The 17,242-nt window shown below is 46.3% G+C and overlaps 1 protein-coding gene across 1 annotated transcript in view; it reads left to right on the top strand.

The window, feature by feature from the left end:
• The first annotated feature begins 5,528 nt into the window (after window positions 1-5,528).
• Window positions 5,529-17,242, top strand: part of LOC146184437 (aurora kinase C-like) — a 185,972-nt gene continuing 174,258 nt past the window's right edge. The window contains exons 1-2 of the mRNA XM_084608535.1: window positions 5,529-5,573; window positions 7,816-7,904. Of these exons, the coding sequence (XP_084464661.1) occupies window positions 5,529-5,573; window positions 7,816-7,904 (134 nt within the window). The remainder of the gene's footprint in view (window positions 5,574-7,815; window positions 7,905-17,242) is intronic.

The raw sequence follows: 17,242 nt of genomic DNA on the forward strand, positions 1-17,242 counted from the left end.
CGCCCAGCTGTTCCCTGCTCTTATCCACAACAGCATATTCTACCTACCCCTCCGATATGCTACCGCTGCGGCGTCGAAGGTCACATCACCAGATACTGCCGCAGTAGGTTCCCACCTCGCTATAACCGTCCGGCGCTTCCAACAGTACCCACCAAACGGCAATACAGTCCCGTTTTTCAACAATCAAATACTCAGCATGGGTATAACCAGAATCTCCGCGACCAATCCCCGGCATCTGATAGAAGTGTTACTCCACCACCCCCGCCTTCCGTGCGCGTCGTTCTCCATCACCGCGACGGCGCTCCATGTCGCCTCAGCATCCTCAGCAGGAAAACTAACCATCGCGACCAATGGGGATGAGGCCGCTGGAAATGTGCTGTGTGCCAAAATCCCTCCAACTATAATGCTCAAAAACAAAATTCGTGTGTTCATTGATGGTGTGTGTACATTAGCTTTGGTGGATACGGGTGCGACTGTGTCTGGGATGAGTAATCAGTTTCGGCGCTTGTTGGGACGCAAAGTGATGTTTGAATATGACCGTGCTTCAATGTTTTGTGGTGTGAGTGGAGAGGCGTTGCGGCCATTGGGTGTGTGTAGTGCGCAAGTGTCTGTGAGTGGTGCAATTTTTCAAGCCGAATTCGTTGTCTTACCCCACTCTAAGCATGACATCATTTTAGGAATGGACTTCTTGAAGCTTTATGGCGCTACCGTGGACTGCCGAGGTCAAGAGATTCATTTTGATGGCTCGCATCTGCCAACTCTTTTTGAAAGTGGCCGCAATAAAGAAACAGTTTTTAGTATTACCGAAGACACAGTAGTTGCACCTTTGCCTGCCATGTTCGTCCCCGTGTCCGCTCCACTTCTTGACCAGCTTTCATTTCAGGCCGTGGTGCACCCTGTTTACTCAGCATGCCCGAAGAAAAATGTTAATATCCCTCACTGTATGATCTCCGTGCATCACGGTAGTGCCTCGTTATGGACAATCAATCCATCTTCTGAGCCCGCAGTTTTACCAACGGGATTGAAGCTTGCCTCCTGTGGACCCGATGCGCCCCACATCGTTGCTTTGGTCACAGATGCTACGAGTTCCACCGTACCTCTGCCTGTTGATGAAATTTTGATCTTCCGCATGATCAGCGCCGATCTCAGCTCACCTCAACGCCGTACTCTTGTGGATATTCTTCTACCCTTTTCGCCTATGTTTGACTTTTCTCAAACAGATGGACCGACCTCTCGCCCTGCACATCGGACCCATCATACCATCGACACTGGTTCGGCTCGTCTCATTCGTCAAAAGCCATATCGCGTGTCCCCATCTGAGCGCAAAGTCATTCATCAGCAAGTGGAGGACATGCTACGGAAGAAGGTGATACAGGAGTCAACTAGCCCATGAGCTGCCCCTGTTATTCTTGTACGCAAGAAAGACAGTTCGTGGCGATTCTGCGTCGATTATCGGCGTCTAAATTCGGTTACGAAAAAGGACGTCTATCCTCTTCTTCTCATAGACGATGCCCTCGACTGGCTCTCTGGTGCGTCCTATTTTTCTTATCTTGATCTCAGATCTGGCTGCTGGCAAATTCCAATGGACCCTGCGGATAAGAAAAAAAACAGCCTCGTAACGCCAGATGGCCTTTGTGAGTTTAATGGTATGCCATTCGGGCTGTGTAACGCGGCAGTGACATTTGAACGCTTTATGGACATAGTTTTGCGCGGCTTAAAATGGGACATTTGTCTTTGCTATCTGGACGATGTCGTCATATTTGGGAAGTCCTTCCAAGAACACAATGACCGTCTAGTACGCGTCTTGAATTGTCCGCGCAACGCCGCCCTAATTCTAAACTCGAAAATGTGCTGCTTTGGAGAGCGCCAAGCGCTGGTGCTAGGACACCTTGTCAATGGTGATGGTGTAATGACGGATCCCCAGAAAATTGCCGCTGTTGAGTCTTTTAAACCCCCGCAGACAGCGAAGGAGTTGCGCAGTTTTCTAGGGTTGTGTTCGTATTTTAGACGCTTTATACATCGCTTTGCTGACGTTGCTTACCCATTGACGTGCCTTCTCAACAAAAACTCCACTTTTGACTGGAAACCAGACTGCGACGCGTCATTTCGTCAACTGAAGTTTCTTTTAATATCGAAACCCATCCTACGTCACTTCGATCCTGCTGCAGTGACAGAAGTTCACACGGACGCTAGTGGAATCGGTCTCGGGGCAGTCCTTGTTCAACGGCAGGATGAACGAGAGCATGTTATCGCGCACGCAAGCCGTACCCTGAGCAAGCCGGAGCGCAACTACACATTCACCGAACAGGAATGCTTGGCTGTAGTTTTCGCTGTGCAGCGTTTCCGTTCATATTCGTATGGACGGTCGTTTACTATCATAACTGACCATCATTCACTCTGTTGGCTGCGGAACCTTCGAGACCCATGTGGTCGCCTCGCACGCTGAGCTCTCCGGATACAGGAATATGACTTTGCCGTGGTGTAGAAAAGCGGGAGGCGTCATGCAGACGCAGATTGTCTTTCTAGGATGCCAATGGCCACGACTGGACCTGAAAGCGACGATTTCGACAATTATATATCGACCCTCGAGCCAGAGTTAACCGACACGAATGTTTTCAAAATGAAACAGCAAAATGATAGCAGTCTGCAGCCTCTCTTTGCCGCCGCCCAAGCCAGCGTACCTACAAGCCGTTTTTGTGTGCGTGATGGCCTTCTATGGAAAAAGAGTTATTCGCCTGTCGGCCAGCGATACCTACTTGTAGTTTCCAAGAAGCTGTGCACGGACGTATTGCGTGTTATGCATGATGATCCAACTTCTGGACATTTGGGGTCGATTCGAACACCCCACCGCGCTCAAGAAAGATTTTACTGGCCCTTGCCAGTTGCAAGCAATGTCAACGCCACAAACGTCCAACTGCAACTCCATCTGGCTTGCTGCACCCTGTGAAGACCCCGACAGCTCCGTTTGATCAAGTAGGCATTGACCTCGCAGGTCCGTTTCCGAAGTCCGTAGATAGAATTCGCTGGATTGTAATCTGCGTGGACTATCTCACACGTTACTGTGAAACCGCCGCTCTTACATCTGCTACGGCGCATCAGGTGTCGCTTTTCTTGCTGCACTCAGTCATCTTACGACACGGGCCGCCACGAATTGTCATCACTAATTGGGGCCGACAATTCACTGCTGATGTTATTGAAGAGCTCATGCATTTATGCTCCGTAACTTTCCGACACTCGACGCCATACCATTCCCACACAAATGGCTTGGCTGAGCGCGTCAACAGAACGCTTATCAACATGCTAGCCATGTATATGCACGCAGGGCATAAGAACTGGGACACCATACTACCCTTCATCACGTATGCGTTTAATACCGCCACGCATGAGACGACTGGGTACAGTCCATTTTTCCTGCTCTATGCAAGACCGCCACGCTTCCCCCTGGATACTATCCTGCCCTTCACAAGCCGTGAAGACCCCTGCCTGGCTGAAACCCTCTGTCTCGCCGAAGAAGCTCGGATAATCGCACGATTATGGTCTGGTGCTTCACAAGAACGTTCTAAAGTCCGATACGATGCCAGTCACCAGCGGGTCACGCACTCTGTAGGTGATTTAGTCTGGCTGTGGCGTCCAATTCGGCGCCGTGGCCTACATCAAAAACTCTTGGCCCACTATGACGGACCATATGTAGTTGTGAAACGCATCAGTGACTTAACTTATGCTATAGCCCGCTTGACCGCATCGGGTCGTCGGTCTGCCAAAACCGAACTATGTCATGTTGCCCGCTTGAAGCCGTGTCAGCCGCGCACGACTCACGAACACGCCCAGAGGGCTTAGGCTGAGTAGGGAGGAAATGTCACGCCACTGACGACGATGGATTGTGATGGTCTGGGAGAAGAAGAGGAGAAAGCGTTGGTGCCTGGGGGCTAGTAGGCTTCACCTTATCCCACTGCCATATCACTGTAAATAGACACCCCTTTGCTATTTCATCGTAAAAATATTATTCACTTTTCTTTCTCATTTGTTTTTTTAGCTCTTTGTAGATTTTCCGTGCACGATATTGGTGCCCTCCTCTTATAAGAGGCATGGCTTTACATCTGTCTATCTATGGTTGGTTGGTTTTTAGGATTTAATGTCCCAAAGCAACTCAGGCTATGAGAGACGCCGTAGTGGAGGGCTCCTGAAATTTCGACCACCTCGAGCTTTTTACCGTGCACTGAAATCGTACAGCGTACGGGCGCCTTTCTTTTCGCCTCCATCGAAAAGGAACCGCCGAGGCCGGGATTCGATTTTGGGGTTCTGGTTATGTTCTAAATTTGGTTTTGGCATATCCAGACCATCTTAATGAGATTACAAAGACACTCCGCCTCCCCCCCTCCCCCGCAGGCTAGTCACCCTTTAGTCTCGCACTGTTCTCGACAAGGTTTTTTGTGCCGTAATGAATTTGGAATTTTCTGGGTTTCTGAGGTTTACAGAGCACAGCAGTGTCGTATTTAGAGTGCAAAGTTCTGCAGTTGTCTGCGCAACATATGGCTGATTACGTGGGTCAGTGAGTGATTGTTGTTGCAACAAAGTAACAGGCACACATTGTTACAGTTTTGTCTGGTCGCAGCCGCATAATTAACTCCATTATGTCTGGTACTTAATGATATATTTTGTCGAACATTGGCCGCGTGTCGCGTCAGAAAAAACGCAGCGTTGAACCCCCAGTTGAGTTTCGGAAATAATAGATTGTCAACCTGAATATATACTTTATGACGAGGATCTCTTCCATACCTCTCGAGAAAACCCGGTCCTGTGCTAACTGAATCCTAGTTCTCTTTGCAAATATCCAAATCTCTTCCACTTACCTTATGCCCTATGCAAAGTGAGCGGTACTAAATTGTAGGCTCACCCTCTGAGATGCGTTAAAATGGCATAGAAGACTGCGCACTCGTGATTGATCCGTGCGCAAATCAGCCGTGCAGCTAATGGACCCGATGAAACATTTAGATTTATCCGAATGTAAGTACTCCTTGTAGAGTTTCACAATATATCTTTAAATTTTGCTCTGACGTGATCAAGGACAGGCTCTAAATGCTAAATGAAGCTGACAATAACAAAAACACTAAAACCAAGTCACAGAGAGTTAACTGGAAATTGACCGGCGAGAATTAGCTTTAGTGAATTGCTTGAACGGCGACGAAATTTGGGCAGAAAAAATAACCAATCTGTGCTCGGAAATTGACAACCCTTCATTAACTAGCGAAAAATAGCCATTTGATAATAAATTTGGAGAAGCCAAGCCGAGATCTATCCAAGATGAAGTGCACGGAGCTTCATTGGTTGGCAAGGAATCCGGATCATTTGGGGCCATACAGCATTGGCCGACTGTCAATCTATGGCCGCTCATCGGCAGCCGACCCGGCAGGCATTTGGTATTCGGCCGAATGACGGCCTATGGCTGGCCGTGTATCAATTTGGGCGGAAGTCGGCCATCAACCAAGCCTTAAGCTAGGGCACCCGACTGAACACCGACCATTTTGGCCATGGTAGCCCAGCCATTGGGCGGCCTATGGTCGGCCACGGGCCAGGTTGGCCAGAAGTCGGCCAGCATCAATAGCCCGAGCTTGTAACCCCGACTCAACGCCGACCTGTTTGGCAACGGCTGCTCGGGCATTTGGCGATCCACGATCGACCGCATGCCATGTTGCCCAGGAAGTCGGCTAGCACTCACGACCCAACATGTCTATATTGGATGCGGATTACATCCATAACGATAACCATATAAAGCCCTGGATCTACCTAATCTCTAGTACAAATCCAGTTGTCAGTGAGAAAACGCATACAAAAGGAAACCATAAGTTTTAGAAATAAAACAGCGCAAAACACACAGACGAAAGAATAGAAACAGACACCACAAGCGCTGACTCTCAAAAAAGCTTGGAAAGACTCTTGGAAAGAAAAGCTTGGAAAGGACTCTCAAAAAGCTTAGAAATATTGGTTCTATCGTTGATAACAAGACCAGTAACGCTTTAAATCCAAAACAGGTGTGCAGGATAAAACATTACCGAGAGTATGTTCCTTGTTGTCAGGGGGTGGTTTATAAAATTTCCTTTGCCTGTGGTCAAGTGTATGTTGGCCAAACGGGACGTTTCATTAACACACGTCTCTGTGAACATAACCGCTCCCTGGTATCTGCCCGTTCCTCGAACTTAACAGACCATTGCCATGAATGCCAATCATGTTCACCTTTATTCCATTATAGCGATATTTTGTGCAAACACCCGGTGCAGCTGACACGTGAAATCGTTCAAGCCTTTGAGATGAGGGAAAGAACCAAGTTATGCGTCAGCAAACCTTCGCTGTTACTGCGCGATAGGGAAGTGGCGTATCTTGACAACACGTAGCCACACGTGCTCTTCTTTGTATTTGTTGTGTTCCCCTATATATAGTGTTTCCGATGGTTAAAAATCAGTTGAGAGTCAGCGCTTGTGGTGGCTGTTTCTATTTTTTCTTCTCTGTGTTTTGCGCTGTTTTATTTCAAAACCATGTATCACCAACTCGCCCGCTTTGCCATTCTGTTGAAACCATAATGTCATATCACGATCATGTGACATTAAATTAGTGATTAGCATGTAGCTTTTTTATTGCCGAGAGGGAAGAAGCTCCCTCATGGGAAGTTTATTGAAGAATTCACCGTGTTCCCAGTCACTTTTTTGTTCTAGCGTTTTTGCATTAATCATAAGGCACTTCGCGCTGAATCGTCTGTTTACCTGGGGACATTACCGTATACGCTGTGCGTACTTTCTAGACATAAGGCCTGGAAAATGAAACGCGGGAAGACTTTCGAGGCTACCATTTCCGTTCTTGGCTTTCACACTGTGGCAAAAAACGGCAGATTCTCACGCAGACTGCAAGCATGACAAGCCCTGGTACATTTATATGCGCACATTACACATATTGGCAATAAACAACAAAAGAGTTTGTCCCACATATTAGTTTAGAGATTGATCATTTGAATCGCGCTGTGCGGTCAAAAAAGGATAAAGAAATAGTTCAGTGTTTTCACGTCGGAGGAGGAGGAAGAGGAGGAGGAAAGGATGGTAGATCGACTTATTATATTTCTTTCACAATTTTATATATTATTGCCCGATGACTGGAAAGAAGAGATCTGCATTTAGTTTTGCTGTCAAGACGTTTTTCGTGGCAAATTAATAATGAAGAGGCGGATTTCCGCGCCTATCTTCTCTGCTCTTTTAGACAACTTTGGTTATGAATTACACAAAATATGTTAAAGTTAGCTGAAAATAATAGGATTAAATATATGAACGTTTTTATTTGTATTAACTTATTTTTCAATTTTCCGGGTAGTGTTGAGAGATTTATAAAATTTCTCAAAATCGGCTCAAGAAACGAAATTTTCCTACTTTGCAGACCTCTATTTTAAGGGAACGACGCAACCTTACGCTTGTGTTTCGATCGCGTGGACCCGCCACAAGTGAAGAAGGGAAAAGGTAGCCACCAGTTTTTTATTGCTAACAGCGTCCTTCAAAGGCAATACGTCGCCGAGTCTATTGGGGAGTGCACTCAAGTTGTTGTGCCCCAAAAGTACAGGTCAGTTATTCTTAAGCTGGCACATGATAGGTTGATGGGAGGCCACCAAGGCGCGAAGAAAACCCTACAGAAGCTTCAGACAGAATTCTCCTGGCCGCAATGCAGGCTGACGCTAAGCGGTCTGTTGCCTCTTGCGCTCTGTGCCAAAGCACAACTCCGAAGGGCCACACCACACGAACGCCTTTGGTTTGAATGCCTGTCATTGAAACCCCTTTTCAGAGGGTGGCGATCGGTATTGTTGGCCCACTCAACCCGAAGTCTGCTCAAGGCAATCGGTACATCCTGAACATTGTGGACTATGCAACTCGGTACCCTGATGCACTCGTGCTTCCTAGCATCGAGACCGAAAGGGCAGCCGAAGCACTTGTCGAAATGTTTTCCTGTGTAGGAGTGTCCAGAGAGGTCCTCAGTGACAGGGGCACCAGTTTTACGTTCGAAGTTTATGAAAGAGATTAGTCGTCTGTTGTCAGTTAAGCAGCTGCATACCTCTCCCTACCACCCGATAGCGAACGGCCTAGTGGAATGGTTTAGCGGCACGCTTAAACAAATAATGAAGCGCGTGTGTCAAGAAATACCGACCGATTGGGATCGCTACCAGGCTCCACGCCTCTTCGCATACAGGGAAGTACCCCAAGAAAGCATCAGCTTTTCCCCATTCGAACTGTTATATGAGCAAAATTTCCGTGGACTCCTGGCTGTTAGGACCAATGAAGCCATCCCTGACGAGTTGTGAACTACGTATGAGTACGTGCTTGCTCTACCGGACAGACTGGACAATACCTGCAAACTTGCCCATGAAGAGCTGCAGTGCTGCAAGAGAGCAATACAGCCGCTACTACGACATCAAGAGCCGCGAACGCTCATCAAACCGAGAGAGAAGGTTTCTATTCTTTTTCCCACAGAGCACAATAAGCAGCTCAATCAATAGAAGGGTCTTTTTTCCGTCATCAGCCGCAGGGACGATGTCGGCAATGAAGTGGATTTGGGCCATACCACTAAAATATTCCACATCAACATGCTAAAGGAATAGTAAAAAAGGAAAGACGACGCAATCGTGGCAGCTATCGGTGCGGTAATATCAGCAGAAGGAGACAGACGCTGGAGAGATAGAGCTTCCTAGGCCCTCCCAGACGCAGTCTATAGGCGAGGTACACATTTCCGAGAGACTGAACAGCGTAGAGAAGAATGAAGCCAAGAAACGTCTGCAACACTACGAAGGTATATTTTCGGACCTTCCGAGAAAGACCGCGCGGATCGAGTGCCAGCTGAAGTTACAGAGCGACAGGCCAATAAATGTAAAACAATTTACGCTACTGTACAATTTTAGATAGGAAATTGCATCAAAAGTGAACTACTTGCTCGGATTAGACATCACTGAGCCATCGGAGTCGCCCTACAACTCCCCTGTGATCGCTGTGCACAAGCCTGACTGGGCGCATCGGCTATGCGTTGACTTTCGGAAGCTAAACGAAGGCATCGCAGACGACTCCGAGCCCTTACCACGTGCGGACGACCTTATCGCCTCGGTAGGGAGCAAGAAATTCTTTTCCAAGCTGGACTTATCCAAGGGATATTGGAAAGTGCCGTTGTCACCCGATTCCCGACGTGACCTAATACTTCTACAATGTACTCATTGCAAGTGCGACATGGAAACAGCATGGCCAAACATTGTACGAGGTCTTTCCTCCAAATGAAGTGGCTGGTCTCGCCCCCGAACCGCTGAAATCTGAGATCGGAATGAAAACCGTCGCCATCCTGGGCAGCCAAATTGCATCCGGAGAGTTGTCCCCCCTCACCAAGACCCTCCAGAAGATACAGAAGCTTTACGTCTGACAAGAAAGAAGCCGGTCGAATCCTTCTTGGGAGTCACGGGTTACTACGGTGATTTCATTTCGAACTATGCTGACCTGACCTCTCTGTCAGATCTAGAACGGAAGGGACAACCTTCAGTCGTGAGCTGGGGCCCCGAGCAAGAAAGTGCTTTCATGAACCTTCAGGAAAAACTGGCAGAGGCACCGATTCTAAAACTAGATCCCGTTGCCTTAAAAAGAAAACAAAAAGCGGCAACAGCAGCAGCAGCAAAAACTACAATGCAAGTTGGATAAAGATTCAGAACCTAAAGCAGGTTTGAATCCGACACGCCTTTCTCAAAAGGGAACAGGCATTTCAAAGGGCCCTGATAAAGAAGACAGCTGCAGGAAAACAGTTCTCAAAAGCTTCCCATGAGGAGGGGAGCAGGACAAAGAACGAAAAAAATTGCCGATCAAGTGAACAAAATCTGCCATGTCCTGAAAGAAAGGGTTAAAGTGCAACCAAGGTAGGATGTGATAGGAGGGAAACATGCTTGAAAAAACACATGCAGTTATGCTCTTGTTAGAGGGGGATAGATTGTACACGTGCTGTGAACTCCCACTCCGCAACACTAACTAGCAAAACAAAAAACGTTACTTGTGGTTTTTATATTGTTTCTTCTTATTTTTACGTTGTGTGGTTTTTACTGCTTTTGCTTCGAAGTCTTGACATTGCTTTGCTACGATTGACCATTGTTGTTAGGATCTGTATCGTTTATTTATCGTTAACCTTGTTGTGTTTAGTCATACGTGCTTAGCCATGTCATTGATGAATTCTGATACCGCGTGGGGTGAGTGAATTGGGCTATGAATGCCTGAGTGGCCGAGGGTTTAAATACGTTTACTTTTTCCTTCCAATAAACAGTTGGCAGTTTGCGCTCGTCCTGTAGCCTGTATTGTGTGTGTGTCTTTTTCGCGCAAGTATAATATGTGTGAAGCACAGCAACAACCAGCCCGACAACCCATCTTATCGGCTCCTGCCATCTGCAGCGTTTAAATGTGGGTTTTAATTCAAGATGTGATCACCTTGCGACTGGCTAGAGCCATGCTGACGACATATTAGCAAAATGTAGACCTATTCCCTTTTCGCACATTGATGCATACAGTGACCTTACTTTACAGGACTGAAAACTCTTGCATAAGCAGCATTGAAGTAATGCTCTAGCACTCTAGTAGGCAGATACAGCGTATATTTATTTATTGATTCATTCAATGTACATGCAGCAGCCCGAGAAGCATTATTGTAAGTATTTATTTACATCAATACATCGTAATTTAACACAACAAAACCAACAATAGTGAATAAAAAAAAATTTAACAGCACTTGTGACCCATACCTCAAACGTAGGCTACATCCTTGGTCCACGTAGCCACTCACAAGGACAGTGACAAACTTACAGGAAAATTTCTGAGGCAGTCTACAAGTACATACTTGCCAATACTTCATTCGACAGCATATGGCTTATCTCACTTAGCCCAATAAGTGATCACAATTTATTCACGTAGCGTTAGAAGACTTAGCGTTAAAAAATGTGTTGTATGGCACAGAGAAGTTTTGGTCTCCTCAGCTTCTTAAAGATCCAGTGACACTGCACCATAGAGAGGCGCACTGCGCTTCACATCTATGTGTAAGATCCCGGCTTCCGCGCCCGAGATCTTGCCCAAGTTTCTTGGCTCTCTATCGAGCACCATAACCTCTGATTAGCTTTTTGTTACCACTCCCACACACTTTTATGGTATCATCCAACTACCAGCTGAATGTGTGCACAAAAGCAGATGCGTAGCAGCCCGGAGACCTATCATCATCATCATCAGCCTGATTATACCCACTGCAGGGCGAAGGCCTCTCCCATATCTCTCCACTTAACCCGGTTCTGTGCTAGCTGCATCCACTTGACCCCTGCGAACTTCTTAATCTCATCCGCCCACCTAACTTTCTGCCGCCCCCTGCTACGCTTTCCTTCCCTTGGAATCCAGTTTGTTACCCTCAGCGACCATCGGTTATCCTCTCTTCGCACTACATGTCCTGCCCATGTCCATTTCTTCTTCTTAATTTCCACTAGAATGTCGTTAACCTGAGTTATTTCTCTGACCCACTCTGCACGCTTTCTATCTCTTAATGTTACCCCTACCACTTTTCGTTCCATAGCCCTCTGGGTTGTCCTCAACTTAAGTAGAACTCTCTTGGTTAGCCTCCACGTTTCAGCCCCATAGGTGAGTACAGGCAAGAAGCAACTGTTGTATACTTTCCTCTTGAGCGATACCGGTAAGCTGCTAGTCATAATCTGCGAGTGCTTGCCAAATGCGCTCCATCCCAATCTTATTCTTCTTGTTATTACCTTTTCATGATCCGGATCTGCGGTTACTACCTGTCCTAAGTAGATATATTCAGCAGGGTTTCGGAAACGGTACTCTACTATCGTTCATATCCATACCATCAATCAGGTGATAGAAAAATGCTCGGAATATAACCAGCCCTTATACATAGCATTCATTGATTACGAAAAAGCATTTGACTCAGTTGAAACCTCGGCGGTGATGCAGGCATTGCGAAATCAGGGGGTAGACGAGCCGTACGTGAAAGTGCTGGAAGATTTATATAGTGGCTGCACAGCAACCATAGTTCTACATAAAGAAAGCAACAAAATTCCCATAAAGAAAGGTGTTAGGCAAGGAGACACAATCACCCCAGTACTATTCACAGCTTGTTTAGAGGAAGTATTCAGAGACTTGGAATGGGAGCAGTTAGGGATAAGGGTAGATGGAGAATACCTCAGTAATCTGCGATTTGCTGATGACATTGCCTTGCTAAGCAACTCGGGAGATGAACTGCAAATAATGATTGATGACCTAGACAGGAAAAGTAGAAAGGTAGGCTTGAAAATCAATATGCAGAAGACTAAGGTAATGTTCAACAGCCTCGGGAAGGAACAGGAGTTTACATTAGGTAGCGAAATACTGGAAGTAGTAGGCGGAGACCTATGAAGAGCGACAAAAAACTCAATGTAAAAGCTTAAACAGTCTATAATGCTATCGTGTTCACGGAGTACAGTCAGACAGCTCAAATATCGCCAATTATTGCTAAAAAATCGTCTAGTCGGCGCGTATACTTGAACGTATATGACTCAGAATATCCGAAATGAAATCGAATGCTTCTATGTTAGGTGCAATATCGCGTGAAATAATGCGGTGGCGATGTTGCGTTTGTCCGAAACGCGAGAGCTAAGCGCAGAGATGTTAGTCCCTTAACTCTCCGCAGTGCTGAGTGATCCTCTAAAGTGTTAGCACCCCGAAAATGGCAGCGCATACGCAGGTGTCGCAAGCAGAGTCCGGTGAACGGTATCACTATCAAGAAAACAATGTGATATAGATTTCGCATCGCTCTCTTCAGTGAATCCTATAGCCTGGTTTGCGTACACTCACCCCTCACCGACATGGGCTCTCGCCGAGCTTCCAAGCATATCAGTCGGAACCCAAGCTGTTTATTCAGATCTGCCACCATTTTGTAGCTGGCAGCATGCTTGCCAGGTGGCGCTTCCGAGTACGGTCAGGCCTGTTATGCAGGGCACAGACAAATGTCATCATAATCATGATCATTTGGGCTGTGTGATCAAATCTCGAATGGGAGCAGTTAGGGATAAGGGTAGATGGAGAATACCTCAGTAATCTGCGATTTGCTGATGACATTGCCTTGCTAAGCAACTCGGGGGATGAACTGCAAATAATGATTGATGACCTAGACAGAAAAAGTAGAAAGCTAGGCTTGAAAATCAATATGCAGAAGACTAAGGATAATGTTCAACAGCCTCGGGAAGGAACAGCAGTTTACATTAGGTAGCGAAATACTGGAAGTAGTAGGCGAATATGCCTACTTAGGAAAGGTAGTAACCGCAGATCCGGACCATGAAAAGGAAATAACAAGAAGAATAAGATTGGGATGGAGCGCATTTGGCAAGCACTCGCAGATTATGACTAGCACCTTACCGGTATCGCTCAAGAGAAATGTATACAACAGTTGCATCTTGCCTGTACTGACCTATGGGGCTGAAACGTTGAGGCTAACCAAGAGAGTTCTACTTAAGTTGAGGACAACCCAGAGGGCTATGGAACGAAAAATAGTAGGGCTAACATTAAGAGATAGCAAGCGTGCAGAGTGGGTCAGAGAAATAACTCAAGTTACCGACATTCTAGTGGAAATTAAGAAGAAGAAATGGACATGGGCAGGACATGTAGTGCGAAGAGAGGATAACCGATGGTCGCTGAGGGTAACAAACTGGATTCCAAGGGAAGGAAAGCGTAGCAGGGTGCGGCAGAAAGTTAGGTGGGCGAATGAGATTAAGAAGTTCGCAAGGGTCAAGTGGATGCAGCTAGCACAGAACCGCGTTAAATGGAGAAATATGGGAGAGGCCTTCGCCCTGCAGTGGGTATAATTAGGCTGATGATGATGATGATGATGATGATCAAATCTCCGGTATTATAGCAATTTTGCTGCTTTCGTGCGAGATGAAGCTCCCTGCTTTATTTATTGCCTATCTAACCTCGAATACTCTTCACGATGTTGTCTTGTGAAAAGGTATTATGTGAATGACCAGACGACATAGACGTAAAGTCTCGCTTTAGACAGCCCTACAAACATCCTGGAGTGGCCAAGAGGCCGCGAATACGACCCAGGATCCAAGATTGCTGGGTGTGGTTCTTATTTGGTCCTCGTCAAATTTCCTTTTAGCGAAGTCACTGCCTTCTCGAATTCGCCGCTACATATGTGGCGTCATATATTTTCACCCAGTCCTGGTTTTCATGATACGTAGGAGGTCAACACCGGTATGGCTGGTTATCCATAGACCGGGAGCCTTACCGCCGTAGCGTTTAAATACAACCTCATTTTATATCTGGTTCATGTACCACTGTCATTATACTTTGTTTTCTTCTATCCAAACACGGCTCTCTCGTGAATCCCCTCGTGCTCGCGACACTGCTCGCAATGTCCGTTGCGCCAGTCTCGCCGAGACAAATCTCTCTCATCGGCATGGTCCAGGTTAACTGGCACTTCTACCTGGAGTAGGCACGTAAGTAGGCGGCACTTGCCCATCACTGCCAGTAGCAGCAGCCGGTAGCCTCATTATCAATGAGGCTCATGCTGGGAAATCTCGTTCCCTAATTGTTCAGGCGCGTTTCGCTCTGAGGCCATTTGTAACTGTTGAGCTAGGGTCTACCGCATGTGTGCAGAATATTTACGGTAACCAATAGGCTTCGCGTTGTACGACGGAGTTTCTTAAGGCTGAACTGCTTTGTAACAAGATAAAAACAGTACGTGTGTAAAGGCTACCTTGGGTGGGATGGGTGTCCTCTGTAAGGTAAGGCCTACAATAAATGACGAAGTTAGCTCTCTGGGGTTGCATTGGATGGAGCAGAATTCTGTATTTTTCTCCTTCTTAGTGCGACCTGTCAGGAGCCACAACCCATTTTATGGCCCATGGCACCGCGCTTTTAGCTATATTTCATTTTTACTTGCGTCAGCTGATGCTCTGAATCGGATACCGAAGACATTCGCTCTAAGGCATGCCGGCGTTTTGTCCCCGATATTGCCGCGAACGATTAAAATCTTTATTTTGTTGTTTACGAGAGCCGCTCCCATGCCGTCCTATAAGTGTGAATGTAGCGCACACATCGAATTCGTACTCTGTTTGATTGTGCTCATTGTCGCGATATGCTGTATTTAAGTTTCCTTGTCGCGCCAGTTACGTCCAGATTATCAAAACCCATTTTTATCAAAACCGTCTATCGAAAGATCAAAACTGCATTCGCGGATTTGATCGTTCCCTTTGCATTTTTAGCTTTTCCTATTTGCCCTTGAATTGGAAGGATCAAGTTTAAGTGGAAGCCACCGCGAAGTGTTGTGCTGTTACAAGGCCCCCAAAGGAGCGCTAACGTATAGAGCCGCAGTTTGTCTCCGAACTCTTGAATGCTTTTTTTGGTGTTCTTTTCCTATGCGCTTACTTATACGGCTTTGAACACAGCGCCTTGCTTTCAGTGATGCAATCATGAGTGTGTCCAATGATTTTGCATTCACAACAAAGCTACCTCACTGAAGCACAAATTTGTTCGAAGTTTGTAATGCGTCGTGATTCTTTTCCACAATCTGTAGACTCTAATGTCCTGCCGAACAATTGCCCTCAGCTTGTAAGACTGCGTAAGACTGCAGATGCATGTTTTTTTTTCATCCGATTCAAACCAGCCACCGAGGTACCTCAGCGGCTAGAACACTTGCTTGCCCTGCCCGAGGACACCCTTTCGATCGTAGCACGAAGGCCGCATATCGATGGAAAGAAATTTTTTAAGAGTCCGCCTGGAAGCGGTACTGCTTGTGTGCCGTTTTTACACCGTGTGCCGTAATTTCTGTTTTAAATTTTCGCTAATGGCGCTGTGGAGTTGTCTGCTGCGAAGCAGTTATGATAACAATGGGACACACGAATGTGCCGTGTGCGGGCTTGTCTTCAGCCAGTAACGAAGAGTCCGTTTACTTGCAATGGGGCTCAAGGTAAATCCTGATGTTGGTATGCGAGTATGTGGAGATATTATGGATGAATTTTGTTCATTCACGTGTAGAAATCGGCGAAAGGGCATAACATCAGCCGAAAACTCCACTTGCACAATTGGTCTACCACAATTGGTCTACCCTGCCTAGCTGTCACTAAGCCATCTTGCTGTTAATAACCCACTATCATTTTTTATTTTGCATTTGTCTGTAAACAAACACTAAACCTAGTAGCTGGTATCGCTCTTTCGTGTCACAATTTCAGCTCTATCCAAGCTCCTCCAAAAAGCTGAAGAGCTCATAAATATTTGTGGTGTTATTGATGGCTTTCCTCCTCCCCTTCGCTATGTTTTACATACTTTGTAGGCTGATTTCGTACCATTCATTTTCAAACCATTTTTTTTGCACCACTAATCTCGAGGTCGTTTCAAAGAAAACACACTTGGGGGCTCACGAAGGGACTATTCTGACGGGTGAGCGTTAGCGGAAAGTTGTTGCGGGGTAATACCTACCACGCCATAAAACTTACCTGTTTCTAGGTTGTGTCTTAGTGCTCTTTGTAGATTTAGCATTTGCCCCCCTTCTCTTAAATTCACCTCTCGTACCACCCGTCTACACTAGACAAAGATCTTGTCGAGAGGAAAAATAGGAGCCAATGATGGCATCGATTGCTGGCTTATAGCAACATCTCGTGTCTCATACAATAGCTTGTCCTGCCCAACCACTAATATTTGCGCCTTTGTCCCTGTCTCGCAACGTTACAGTTTAGGTGCCCTTGTGATAATTTTAAGAAGTCATAAAAGCAACTTCAGAAAGTTTGGCCTAGCATCACAACTAGTACCCCAGAAGATGCCTAAACATGCAAAGGTTTCGACACCTTTTATCCACCGGTGTTTTTAGTGCTTTTATGACTTGAGCACCATTACGTATATTAACCTCCAGTGTAATGTTAAATTTTTAACATCATACCCGATTCTGGAAAAGAGCGTTCTAAACGTCAGCACATCACGACGAGGGCGTGCGTTCCCCGTTGTATAGAACTGACTTCAAGGCAAGTGCCTTTGTCATTAGAACCCCTCCGTTCGTCTTCCCTGAAAGAAAAACCTCAAATGTAATTCAGACGTCTATCGGCTTCTTCATTACAGCATGCATGCAACCTTCACACGTTTTGTAGCTGTTTTCTGCTTTGTGGTGAAAAAAAAACTGTAGCTCTGATCCTTGTTCTTGTATGCTCACCGGAGCGGCTCATTGGTATCCATCA

Source organism: Amblyomma maculatum, chromosome 7 (genome assembly GCF_055883805.1).
Source record: "Amblyomma maculatum isolate TAMU_Amacu chromosome 7, ASM5588380v1, whole genome shotgun sequence".
In the NCBI taxonomy this organism is placed as follows: domain Eukaryota; kingdom Metazoa; phylum Arthropoda; class Arachnida; order Ixodida; family Ixodidae; genus Amblyomma; species Amblyomma maculatum.